The sequence below is a fragment of the Balaenoptera acutorostrata genome, chromosome 17 (assembly GCF_949987535.1).
Source record: "Balaenoptera acutorostrata chromosome 17, mBalAcu1.1, whole genome shotgun sequence".
In the NCBI taxonomy this organism is placed as follows: domain Eukaryota; kingdom Metazoa; phylum Chordata; class Mammalia; order Artiodactyla; family Balaenopteridae; genus Balaenoptera; species Balaenoptera acutorostrata.
The window spans coordinates 878968-892973 of record NC_080080.1 but is presented as its reverse complement, the minus strand read 5'-3'; the positions used below and the strand labels follow the sequence as shown (position 1 = coordinate 892973).

Sequence of the window (14006 nt, the reverse complement as noted above, 5' to 3'; positions counted from 1 at the left end):
ATATCTTGGTTCCTCATTAGCCTGATATTTTTTGGTTGCTGTACATTGCCTATTAAAAATGTTGGAGGTATGCTAAAGTCCTGGACAATGACATCTTCCTCCAGAGGAGACTTATTTAGTTTCTGGTAGGCACCAAGGCTAGAGGCAACTCAGATTACCTTAATCTAGTCAGGGGGTTGAGTGATTTGAAGCTGAGGATTCCGTTCCCACGAGGGTTGCTTTATTTCCCAAAGGATGGAGTTCTTCAGGATTCTTACTCAATAGAATTGCCAGATAAAATACAGGACACTCATTTAAATTTGAATTTCAGATAAACAATAAATCCTTTCTTACTGTATGTCCTCAGGATTATGTTCTGTATTTTTATTAGCTAAACCTGGCAACCCTAAGCCCTTACCCAGTGCTCTGGAATACAGATTTTGTCCCCTTGTTGCTGAGACCTGCAGAAGCCCTGCTCACATTGTGCCCCTGCCCCCCCCCCCGGCGCTGTGCTTCTGGTGCTGGTGGCTGCTGCCAGGGGAAACCTGTCTGCTGGTCTGGGGCCACTCCTGCGCTCTCCTGCCCTGAGCTCACCTCCTTCGTCTTTGCAGTGCCTTCAGACACGTTTTACAGCATATTCATTCTGTCCGTCCTTTCTATTGCTGTCATTGGGAAGACTGGTCCTAACCTCCTTCATTGACATGGCAGAAGCAGAACCACGTGCAGGAGCTTCTGGAGCTACTCTTTTCCCTTTGGAATTCTGTGAATACTGATTCATCGACTTCTACATTTGATGCTGCTATAAAAAGTCCTAGGAGAGGGACTTCCCTGGTGGTGCAGTTGTTAAGAATCCACCTGCCAATGCAGGGGACACAGGTTCCAGCCCTGGTCCAGGAAGATCCCACATGCCACGGAGCAACTAAGCCCGTGCGCCACAACTATTGAGCCTGTGCTCTAGAGCCCGCGAGCCACAACTACTGAGCCTGCGTGCCACAACTACTGAAGCCCGCATGCCTAGAGCCCGTGCTCCACAATAAGAGAAGCCACCACAATGAGAAGCCCGCATGCCACAATGAAGAGTAGCCCCTGCTCGCCACAACTAGAGAAAGCCTGCACGCAGCAATGAAGACCCCACACAGCCAATAAATAAATAAATAAATAAATAAATAAATTTATCAAAAAAAAAAAAAGTCCTAGGAGAGCGTAGTTTGATTTCTTTTCTGCTTGGGTCCTCGAGTAACTTTATATATATATATAATATTTATTTATTTATTTGGCTGTGCCGAGTCTTAGCTGCAGCATGCGGGGTCTTCATTGCTGCATGTGAGATCTTCATTTCCGCATGTGGGATCTTTTTTAGTTGTGGCAAGCGGGTTCTTAGTTGTGGCATGCCAGATCTAGTTCCCTGACCAGGGATCGAACCCGGGCCCCCTGCATTGGGAGCACAGAGTCTTAACCACTGGACCACCAGGGAAATCCCAATAACATTTTTTTTTTTTTTAAGAGTCAGCAACCTTAAAAACAACCTGCCAGTTGTTTTGTTTCCTGGTATATTCTTTGTCCCTTTTGTCTTAAGATTCATTTCAGGAAAATTTTTTTGTATTTTATCTCTAAATACTTTCCCCATCACTAGTCTCCGCATTCTAGAGACACTAATTATTGTCACGTTTTATTGTCATCATCTGTGTCTCCTCCTTCCGGTTTCCATCTCCTTGCTAGCATTCACTGTGACCCTCCCAAACCCTTCTCTCCTGCGCCGAGCTCCACTCTGCACCACATCGGCTCTATTTTCAGCTGGTCCTGCTTTAGTTGTTGGTCTGCAGAACTGAGTATTGTTTTCCATTTGTCTTCTTTTCTGTGATGACTCTTTTACCTCCTCATTCTGTTTTTCCCATCTTGTCTTTGATCCCTTGTTCTATTGAATTTCTGTTTTTATTAAGTTCCTCCCTAGCTTGCGGTGCTTTTGGACAGCTGGCTTTTCTGCTTGTTTTCTTCCAGCGTCTTCTGAAAGCCATGTCATCCCTTCCCTATGGCATGTCTGCACCTTCTCGCCTGCCAGTTCTTTCATGGTGAGCATGGCCACTGGGTCTGGCTCACCTCTGCTTGGAGTCTCAATTACGGAAACATAGGTTGAGCAGTTACTTTCAGGACTCACAGTGTTCTATTATTGGAGTGTTGGAAAGCCCTGTGGGGTGCAGCTACCATCACCCCATTTTAGAGAAAGGGACACTGAGGCCCAGAGAGGCTAACTGGTCGCCTCATCACATGGGCAGAGAGTGGCAGGTGGGTGTGGACGTCTCTCCTAGGGCAGGCGTTCGGACCCTCCCTGTAGCCAAGGGCGCTGCTGGGGCGAGGCCGCGTGTGCCGCCAGTGGATCACAGCTCTCAGGGGCCTTGGGCTCCCTATTCTGAGTTCCAGTGGGCTTGTGGGTTGAGACACCCCCAGTTCAGCCCAGTCAGCCCCGCCTATGGATGCGGGTGCCTGAATTCGGAAGAGGTCCTTCTGGCTTTCAGAGGGAAGGGGTCTTGTGGGGATCCACAAGGGGCTTCTCTGCCAGAAGCCTTTTTTCTCAGACTTCCTCGGGTTTCCCACCAACATCTCCAGACCATCTTCCCAGGCTGGGGGTTCAGAAGGTATTCGCAGGGTCCCAGCTGTATCTGGGGTGGGGAAGGGCAGGAGACTTTGTGCCGAGACCCAGCTCCTCTCTCCGCTCTCGGCTGCCACTCCTTGTACCTCCTCACTTGCTCTCCGCCGGTGGATTACTCTGGTTTAGTCGTGTTTGTGGATTTTAGAACATTTTTGATCCTTTCGTCAGGTCAGGAGGGAGTGCGCCTGCTCCGCTCGCCTTGTTAACCTGGAGCTCGGGCACACCTGGTGTTGGTCCTGCAGCCGCGTGGACCGCAGCGTGGAGGGGAGCACTGTGATCCATAAGCCCTCTCCCCACTAGCAGGGCCAGCCGCGGAGGACCAAGCAGCCACCACCATCCAGTGAGCCTTCCCGAAGCTCCTGGCGAGAAAGGAGCAGGCCCACGTGATCAGGACCGCCAGGACTACCTGGAGCTGATGGAGAAGCTGCAGAGGGAGGTGAGATCTACGGGGGTGGGTGTCGGAGTGGGGTCAGGACTGCGGGGCTAGGGCGGGGGGGGTGGGGGACGCAGCGCTGTGGGGGACGCAAGGCTGGGGGCGGGGACGCAGGGCTGGGGGCGAGGAAGGAGGGCTGGGGGGCGGAAACTGCAGGGCTGTGGGCGGGGACGCAAGGCTGGGGGCGGGGACGCAGGGCTGGGGGCGGGGACTGCAGGGTTGGGGGCGGGGGCGCAGGGCTGGGGGCGGGGACGCAGAGCTGGGGGCGGGGACGCAGGGTTAGGGCGGGGTGACGCAGGGCTGGGGGCGGGGAAGGAGGGCTCAGGGGCGGGAACTGCAGGGCTCCCGGGTCTGGACCGGGGCTGGGGGCTCAGGGCTGGGGCGGTGACCGCTTTGGGCCGCCCTTAGGCCTTCGTGGCCCTGTTGCGGCGGGAGCAGGAGGCGGCCCGGCGGCAGTGGGAAGAAGCGGCGGCGGCAGGAGGAGCGGCAGCGCGGGGCGCGCCTGCTGGAGGCGGCCTTCGACGGGAACCTGGGCGAGATCCAGGCGATCCTGCGGGAGGTGGGCGGCGGGGCGGCGGGCCCTGAGCTCGCGGCGCCGCTGAGTGCCGCCCGGAGCAGGTGGACGCGCTGCTGAACCGCGAGGGCGTGAGCTGCGACGCGGCGCGGGCGGCGCGGCGGCTGCAGCGGCGCCTGGCCCTGGTGGACTTCGAGGACAGCGGCGGCGGGCGGGCAGTCCCTGGCCATCCAGCTGCTAGCCGAGCAGGGCGCCAGTCGCAACAGCAAGGTGGGCGCCGGGCGAGGACTGGGGCCCGCGCCTCGCCCGGGCGGGCCGTGCTCAGTGAGCGCGTCCAGCAGGGCGCCTTCGGCCGGACGCCACTGTACCGAGCGGCCTTCGGGGGCCACCTGGAAGCCGTGGAGGTGCTTCTGAAGCTCGGAGCTGACCCCCAGGTGTATGCGGATGACGGAAGCACCCCCGAGCAGGTGCGCGGGCGTGGGCAGAAGCCCCCGGGGCGCTTGCTCCCTCACCCGCAAAGCTGTCAGGAGCCTGGGGGGCCCGCCCCGGCTGGTCCCGAACCTTCCAGGACCCAGAACCACCAGCAAGGCCTTTGCAGGCCCTTCCCTTCCCGAAGTCCTCGCTATGAGCCTTACCGGGCACATGCGATCAAGACCACAGCTCCCGGTTTCTGGGGGCCTCCTGTGGCCGGGGTTCTACTCACGTCCCTGGACCCTCAGCCCACCTTGGAAGCAGTGTTACCATGGGAGGTGGAGAAACAGACTGGCTCCTCGCGAGCCAGTGCGGGAGCTCTGGGGCATTGAGGGCAGCACTAGGCCCGCCCACCTGGCCCCTCACTCAGAATTTCCACGTCTCTGAGAAAATTGAGCCCTAGGGCTCGGAGCCATGACCCTGCAAGGCGGCTCGGCCTGGCAGTTCCTCCATGGCGCCCGGGAACGATGTCAAGGGGCCTTTTCCCAGGCCCTGGGCCAGGCTGGGGACACGGGTGCTTGGCCTTCTCCCCGGCCCAGGAGGCCAGGTCAGATGAGGCTGACCCAGGGCCTGTGGGAGCAGCCGTGAAGCTGGATCACCTAATGCCACGGCCTTAATTTCTTTAAATGAGTCTGGCTGGAATCTCAGGCCCTCGCCCATCTCAGCCGTGCATCCTTCCACCCCAGCCTGTAGAGCCGAGGTGTTGGCTGGAACATGTGGGACTGGCCCGGGTCTGCTGCTGAGCCCCTGCTTCCACCTGTGGGGTGCCAGGGCCTTTGCCACCTGGGGACCCCGTGTCCCGGGCGCCACCTTCACCCCCAGCTGCCTCCTCAGGGTGCTGCCCCCTTGTCCTGGAAGGCATCCCCTCTGCTCTTCTTGGCTTCTCCTCTTTAATAAGCAACAGGGCAAGTTTTAAAATACCAGCAGAGCCTTTGGCTTCAAACTCCTCCTGCTTCCTCCTCAAAGGAGCAAAATGTGAGGCTAGGAGGACCAAAGGGCCTGGCCATGGCCTCAGAGGGGCTGGAGCGAGGATGGGGCACAGGGAGGCCCACCTCTCCGCGGGTCGTGTTGGGGCAGGCCCGGGTGGTGGGCACGGGGCATGAAGGCTGGAGAAGCATGCAGGCGGCCTTCTGAGGGGTGCTGAGGAGGATGTCCAGCCCGCCGGTGCCTGAGGGTGGGGCAGGGGGCACTGAGAGGACAGCACACTGGTGGCGGGGCGGGGGGGGGGCGGGAGGCCACTGGCTGCAGGAGGGACAGTCTGGTGCTGGAGCAATTGGACGTCCACAGGCGAAGGAATGAACCTTCACCTAAACCTCACACCCTATAAAAAACGAACTCAAAATGGATTAGGATTTAAATGCAAAATGTAAACTGTAAAACCTTTAGAAGAACACAGGAGAAAATCTTTGGGACCTATGATTTGGTAAAGGGTTCTTAGACAAAGAGCACAATCAATCGATAAAAGAAAAAAAAAACCCCAACAAATTGAACTTCCTAAAAATGTAAAACTTTTGCTCTGCTGAAGCCCCTGTTAACAGGATGAAAAGACAAGCCACAGAGAGGGAGAAAATCCTTGCAGACCACATATCTGACAGAGGACCCATATTTATAATATACAAACAACTCTCAAAACTCAATGGTAAGTGATACGATCCAGTTATAAAGTGAGCAAAGGGCATGGAGAGAAATTTCACTGAAGAGGATATAATGATGTCAATAAACACAAGCTGTTCAACACCATCACACCTGGTAGAAATGCTGAAATGGAAACCACTGAGGATGGCACAGGGTGCAGAGAAGCCAGATCTCACCCAGTGCTCGTGGGAGCGTAAAGGGGTGCAGCTGCTCTGGAACACAGTGGGGCTGTGTCTTAAGAAACTGAACATACATTTCCCATGGGACTCAGCACACACTGCTGGGCGTTCTATTCCAGCAAAACGAGGACTGTGTCCACATAAAAGTGTGCACACGCATGTTCACAGCAGCTCTGCTTGTAACAGCCCCAAACTGGAAGCAGCCTGGATGTTCTTCAGTAGGTGAAAGGTTAAGCCAACTCAGGCCAGTCCACACCTCAGAACACTCCTCAGCTGTGAGAAGGAAGGAACTAGTGATACAGCAACACCTGGACGGGTCTCAAGGGCCTTTTGCCAAGTGAAAAAAGAGCGCATCTCACAGGGTTACATACTGTCTGATTCCATTCACATAACATTTTCAAAACGATGAAATTATGGAGATGGAGGCCAGATCAGTGCTTTGTGGGGTGGGAATAGGGGCAGGGAAGGAAAGGGGAGAGAGGTGATGTGACTAGAAGTGGTGACACAGAGGAGCGTTGTGGTGATGGGACAGGTCGCATCTTGACTGTGGTGGCGGGTACACAAATCTACACATACGATAAAACTGCATGTAACTGTAGACATACAAAGGGATACATGTAAAATTGTTGAAACAAAGTAAGTGGGGTCTGTGGATTGTACTATGTCCATATCCTGCTTTGTATTTTGCACTATAGTTGTATAAGATGCCATCATTGGGGAAAACTTGTTAAGGGTACGTGCAAATTCCTGTAAATCTGTAATTGTTTGCAAATAAAAGCTTAATAAAATTACCAGTCATGCAAGGAAACAGGAAAATATAACCCATAGTGAAGAGCAAAATCAATCAAAACTGACTGAGAAATGACACAGATCACAGAATAAGTGGACAAGGGCATTAAAACTTACAGCTGTATCTCACACAGCACACCTCTACATCCATCTGTCTGTATTTTTTAGTACATACTCCTAAACTTCTGAAAACTGCAGTGTTGGAGGTGAAAAACACACTGGATGTGATTAATGGCTGATTAGACATTGAAAGAAAAATTAATTAGAAGACATAGAAATAGAAATTACCCAAAATGAAACACAGAAAGAAGGTTGAAAAAAAATGAACAGAGATTTCTGCTTCTAGGATGGAGTAAATGCAACCTGATTTATCCTTCCACCTGAAATACGACAACAAAACCCAGACAGAATACATGAAACAATGGTTTTCAAGACACTGGGCATCAGGGAATAATCAGTGATCCCCAAGAGGCTGGAAATAAACTACATGAGCCCTTTGATTGCCCAGCTAACCACCTTGAGAGCACTTCCAGGCTGTGGTGCAGGAAGGGGGAATCCAGGCAGAGCCTGGTCAATTCCCTGAGTTAAGGAGACAGGGTTCAGAGTCCAGGGATTCCAAGGCAGTCAGACTGCAAGTGCCAGAGAGGAGAGAGCTGCAAAGGGAAACACCGTTTCAGAAATAATGCCATTTGCAGCAACATGGATGGACCTAGAGATTGTCACAGAGTGAAGTAAGTCAGACAGAGAAAGACAAATATATGATATCGCTTATATGTGGAATCTAAAAAAATAGTACAAATGAACTTATTTACAGAACAGAAATAGAGTCACAGATGTATTCAACAAACTTCTTATGGTTACCAGTGGGGAAATGGGGGGAGGAATAAAGTGGGAGATTGGGATGGACATATACACACTACTATATATAAAATACATAACTAATAAGGACCTGCTGTATAGCACAGGGAACTCTACTCAATACTCTGTAATGGACTATATGGAAAAAGAATCTAGAAAAGAGTGGTTATATGTATATGTATAATTGATGTACTTTGCTATACACATAAAACTAACACAACATTGTAAATCAACTATACTCCAATAAAATTAAAAAAAAAAAAAGATAAAGAGCATTCCAGAGGTGTGTAGGGACCCCTTTGGGGATTCAGGTGAGTACTCAATGGCGCATGTGTGTGACGGAATGTCTCAAGGTTGGGGACAGAGGCATCTGTCAGGAGGGAAGGAAGCAGTGCCTAGCCTTTTCCCACCAGCCCAAGCAGGAAACCTCACAATCCACGTGGCACTGGGTAGGGCACTTAGAAGGACCTTGCCTCAGAGGAATAACTAGTCCTAGAGTAAATGCCGCTCTGGTACAGCCTCACCTTAAAGCGAGACCCAAAGGATAAAACTTTCCAGGTAATTTAACTGTACCCCAAAACAAAATTCAAGAATACATATAGAGATACAAAATATACAGCTCCTAACAAGGCAAAATGTACATTGTCTGGCATCCAATTAAATATTATCAGACATACAAAGATGTATACAAATATGACCATAACGAGAAACTCAACCAATCAAGACAAACCCAGAACTGATGTGGATATTAGAATTAGCATAAAAGACATTTAAACAGCTATTATAACTGTATTCCAGATGCTTGAAAAATTGAATAGAGACATGGAAGGTATAAAAAACTTAAATTCTAGAGGTAAAAATGACAGTGTCTGAGATGAAAAACAAACAAAAAACTATGGATGGGATTAATGTCACATTAGACAGAACAGAGGTAAAGATTAGTGAATTTGAAGGCTAAACAATAGAAACTACTCCAAATAAAACTACACAGAGAAAAAGGAATTCCTCCAAACGAAAAGAGGATCAACGAGCCGTGGGACAATTTCAAGAGGCCTCATATATATGTAATTGGAGTCTCCAGAGGAGAGAAGAAAGAAAGGACGGACTTCCCTGGTGGTGCTGTGGTTAAGAATCTGCCTGCCAATGCAGGGGACACAGGTTCGAGCTCTGGTCCGGGAAGATCCCACATGCCGTGGAACAACCAAGCCTATGCACCACAACTACTGAGCCCATGCGCCACAACTACTGAAGCCTGTGCGCCTAGAGCCCGTGCTCCGCAGCAAGAGAAACCACCGCAATGAGAAGCCCGTGCACCGCAATGAAGACCCAATGCAGCTGAAAATAAATAAATTTATTTTTTAAAAAAAGGAAACAGAAAAAAATATATATTTGAAGAAATAATAACCTTAAGGTTTCCAAATTTGATGAAAAGTATAAACCACATTCCCAAAATCTCAACAAACATCAAATTTCAGCAAGAAGCAGGAAGAAAAATCAGGCTAAGGCACAATTTGATAAAATTTCTCAAAGCCAGTGATAAAGAGAAAATCTTAAGAGCAGCCAGAGGAAAAAAAGACATGTTACAGACAGAAGAACAAAGATAAGGATTATGGCAGATTTCCTGTTGGAAACAGTGCAAGTGAGGAGACAGTGGAGAGCACCTTTAATGGTACTGAAGGGGGAAAAAAATCTTGTCAACCTTGAGTTCTATACCCAGTGCATATATCTTTCATAACTGAAGGCAAAATAAAGACATACCTTTCCAGACATACAAAAGCTGAATCAATCACCAGCAGACTCACACTATAAGAAATGTTAATGGAAGCCCTACCGATAGAAGGAAAGGGATGCCAGATGTAAATATGGATCCACTCAAAAGACGTGAGGACCACTAGAAAGGGTAACTACCTAGGTAAATATATGAGATAGGGACTTATTACTTAAATTTATTGAAAAGGTAATTGAAGAAACAAAAATAATGGCAATATGTCATGGGATTTTATAACACATGTAGATACACATACTGAAAACTGCACAAATTATAGTTGTTTGGCTTGAATGTGTGACAAAAATATTATAAAGGTTGGCAGGGGGAAATGGAAATATACTGTGGAAGGTTCTTATACTATATGTGAAGTGGTACAATATCATCTGAAAGTAGATTGTAATAAGTTATAAGTGTATATGTACTGTAAACCCTAAAGTAAGCACTAAATATCAACAGTTACAGTTAATAAGATAATAAAGGAGATACAATGGAATTCTAAAAAATATGCAATCAGAAAGGAGGCAAAAAAAGAAGAAAAGGAAAATAAAGAACAGGGACTTCCCTGGTGGTCCAGTGGTTAAGACTCCACGCTCCCAGTGCAGGGGGCCCCAGATTGATCCGTGGTCAGGGAACTAGATCCTGCATGCCACAGCTAAAAGATCCCACATGCCGCAACTAAAAATCCTGCATGCCACAGCTAAAGATCCTGCATGCTGCAACTAAAGATCCTGCATGCCACAACAGAGATCCCGAACGTGGCAACGAAGATCCCACGTGCTGCAACTAAGACCTGGCACAGCCAAATAAATAAATAAATAAATAAATATTTTAAAAAAAAGAAAAAGAAAAGAAAAAAAGAACAGATGGAACCAGTAGAAAACAATAGCAAAGGGTAATTTTTAACTCAACTATATCAATAATCTCATTAAATGTAGATGGTCTAAACACCCCAATTAAAAGGCAGAGATTGTCATTCGGATTTAAAAAGTCCAACTATAGGGACTTACTCGGTGGTCCAGTGGTAAAGAATCCACCTTCCAGTGCAGGGGACGCGGGTTCCATCCCTGGTTGGGGAACTAAGATCCCACAGGCCGCAGGGCAACTAAGCCTGCGCGCCTCAACAAGAGAGCCCGCAGAGCCGCAAACTACAGAGCCCATGCACCTTGGAGCCTGCATGCCACAACTAGAGAGAGAAAACCTGCAGGCCACAGCTAGAGGGAAGCCCGAGTGCTGCAGCAAAGAGCCCACGCACCACAACGAAAAAGATCCCATGTGCCTCAATGAAAGATCCTGCGTGCTGCAACTAAGACTCGACGCAGCCAAAAAAAAAAAAGATAAATTTTTTAAAAATCCAACTATATTCTGCCTATAAGAAACAAACTTAAAATATGGGACTTCCCTGGTGGTCCAGCAGTTAAGACTCTGTGCTTCCACTGCAGGGGGCATGGGTTCGATCCCTGGTCGGAGAACTAAGATCCCACGTGCCGTGCCATGTGGCCAAAAAGTAAAAAAAAAAAATAAAATAGATACAGATAGGTGAAAATTAAAAGGATAGAACAAATATGCCAGTATAACACTAAATATAAGAAAGCTGAAATGACTATATTAACATCTGAAAAAGTAGACTTCAGAACAAAAAATATTACTGAGAATAAAAGAATCATTTCGTAAGGACAAAGGGATCATTTCATCAAGAGGTCGTAAGAATCCTAAATGTTTTTGCAGCTACTAACAGAGCTTCCAAATACATGAAGCAAAAACTGATAGAACTACAAAGAGAACTAACCCCACAATGATAGTAGCAGATTTCAACATCCCTATCTCAATAATTGGTGAAACAAGTAGACAGAAAAATCAGTAATGATGTAGAAGAATTAAATAACTATCAATCATTATCTGTCCCTCCCTCCATCATCCCTTTATCGTTCATCTACCCATCTATCATTGTTTTCATAAGTTTATCCATTGAATACAATCTTTTTTCCCAGTACTTGACTTACTGTTTCATCAGTTCACACATTTTCTCATTAACTTATGAATCATTTATTGATAAACTTGCCAGTCTATCCCCTCATTACTGTATCCACTTTAGCCTTACTACCATCGTAAGTCATCCTCATGTATTCATTTATTTAACTACTGTTAATTCACACATCTCTTCATCCGTGCTTTCATATACACATTTCATGCTGTTTACTTGAGAAAAAATTTCGAGAAAGCAGGGACTATGTTAGTTCACTCCACAGTTGTATTCTCCAATGTCATACATTTTGGTTGTCACATGAAAGGCACTCAAAAGTTGTGAATGATTGAACTCACCCATCAATTCATCTATCCATTTGCTCAACCAACCATCTACTTATCTAAGTTATTCATCCATTAAATCCCTTCATCTATTAATTTTTCATGTATCAATTCATATTTCATCCATTCATTCAATTAATCCAAGAATCCTTCATTCTTTTATCATTTAATTCATTCATCAACTTATTCATCTACTCATTATTTGTCCATTCATTAACTCATTCATAAATTCACCCATTACATTATTATTTTATCTGTTCACTCATTTAGTTTTCCATTTATTCCAGTTCTTCTACTTGCAAACTAACCTTTGGCAGGTTTTTAAACTTATTTGAATATCAGCTTCCATATATTCATAAATGGGGCTAATAACAGTTCCTATATTTTGAAGACGAATGAGACAATGAATGGAGTTCTTTAGCACAATTCCTGGCACACGGTGCTCAATAAATGGTAGCTGTTATTCTTTTAAGTAGGTATTCACAGTTCCTTAAGTTAATAATTCATGGACCCATTCCTATGTTCACTCTTCCATTCATTTATCTGCTCCATCCATCCATTCCTCTCTCATCCTTGATTTTACACATCTTTGAACTTTCCTTTCTAAAATACAAACCACATACTGAACATTGTACAAATCAAAGTTGTGTGGCTCGATTAAATGACAAAGGAAATACTCCTGGATTAACCTCCTGAGTCAAGAAATAAAATATTGGAGAACCCTATCCCTCCCTGCTGAGAACCCTGCTTCCTGTGGCCCCTTTATCACTCCGGGGTGGGGGGACTTCAGAGGAACAGGAGTGGTGAGATTTGGGATAAGTGTGGCCCCAAGGGCTGTGTCCTGCAGATTGAGGTCTGTAGGGAGACCACGAAGGCAGGGAACTGCAGCCAGGGACCTGCATGCAGTGGACACAAGCAGGGAGCCCCGGGGGCCGGTGGCAGGGGTGTGGAGGGAGGAGGGCAGGAGAGGAAGGTGGAGGCCTGTGTGGTCTTGGCAGGGGGACTGCAAGGACCTCGGGGGCTTGGCTTTGGGGGGCGCAGCACCATGATGGTCAGCGCTTCGGGGCTCATCCCTGGCCAGCTGTGAGGGCCACATTTCTGTGAGTCGGTGTCCTTTTCTCTGAAGTGGGAGTGTAACAGCATCTCCCCAGGTCAGGGAGGACACAGAACACACCCTGGGCTTTTGACCACTGTCCTCTGTCGCTAGGTGGCCTCGCTGGACGCAGTGGTCAGCATGCTGCAGTGCTGGGACCCGAGCCTCACAGATGCCATGCTCCAGAACATGGAGGCCCAGCGGCAGCGCCGGGGCCAGGAGACAAAGCAGCACAGGGGGGCAGAGGCCAAGTGGTGCTGAAGAGGGGGGTGGGGGTGGGGGGAGGCGGCCAGGAGCTCCTCTGACCCGCCTCCCCCCACCCCAGCATGAACCTCAAAGTGCAACAGCTGCCCAAGGAGCAGCAAGTGTCACCAACACGTGTGCAGCCAGCCCCCCGGAAGGAGCCGGTGGGAGGAGGGAGAGCTGGGTGCTGAGAGGCGCCCCTCGAGCCCCCAACCTTGTCCGGAGGGCTTCAGCCGGCCCCGGCCCCCACCCCCCGCCCCAACCAGCAGCAGGCCTACCGCGAGCTCAACCCGAGGATCGAGGATCGAGGATCGACGAGCACAACAAGGGTTAACGGAGGGGCACGGGCATGGCTGAGCTCACTCAGCAGGTTGGCTACTCCCCCTCGGCCCAGACTCCCAAACCCGGGGTGTCACCTTCCCGCAGCCGCGTAGCGGGGGCGGGGCGGCCCCCCTCCCAGTCCCTTCCTTAGGGGTCCCGGCTGCGCCCGGCAGGCGGGGGTGGGGGTCCGGCCTTGCCCTGAGCGGAGCGTAGGGCCCCTCCTCCAGGCCGTCAAGGACGCGGAGGCCCGAGTGGACAGGCTCCGGTAGGAGTCCCAAAAGGCGGAGGAGACCCCGGCCCTGGCCAGGCTGGAGTGCGGGGGGCGGGCCCAGGAGGGTGGGCGGGGCTCGGGCTGGGGGCCAGAGGGGCCCAGGGAGGGGGATCGGGCGCCGAGCCCTCCGGTTGGCCCCCCACTTACATCCCCACAGGGGAGGAGGAGGCGCCCCGGCTGAAGTGTCAGGTCACCGAGCTCCACGACGTGCTGTTGAAGGACGTGGGTGATCGCATCCGCGCTGACGGCAGGTCATTGGTCCCGGCCGGCGAGGGGCGAAGGGTGAGCCGAGGCTTCGGGCCGACGGCGGTGACCTAGCGGCCACCCCCAGGTGGCCTCTTGTCATCGACCCTTCGGGCCAGGCGGCCACCTTCCTGCGCTGCTAGGACACCAACTATGTGGACACCGTGAACCCAGACCACCTGAGGCAGGAGAGGATCAGGCTGGCGCTGCTGGGGGCGCTCGGGTGAGGCTGGCGGAAGGCGGGGCGCCCCGGCCCTC

General features: G+C 50.0%; 1 protein-coding gene across 1 annotated transcript in view; it reads left to right on the top strand.

The window, feature by feature from the left end:
* IQANK1 (IQ motif and ankyrin repeat containing 1) overlaps positions 1–14006 on the top strand; it is a 29445-nt gene that overhangs the window by 14898 nt on the left and 541 nt on the right. Inside the window, 13 exon segments of the mRNA XM_057532409.1 lie at positions 2930–3004; positions 3007–3062; positions 3468–3529; positions 3531–3618; positions 3678–3772; positions 3774–3843; positions 3915–4040; positions 12785–12924; positions 12996–13077; positions 13180–13283; positions 13374–13570; positions 13663–13756; positions 13837–13971. Of these exon segments, the coding sequence (XP_057388392.1) occupies positions 2930–3004; positions 3007–3062; positions 3468–3529; positions 3531–3618; positions 3678–3772; positions 3774–3843; positions 3915–4040; positions 12785–12924; positions 12996–13077; positions 13180–13283; positions 13374–13570; positions 13663–13756; positions 13837–13971 (1324 nt within the window).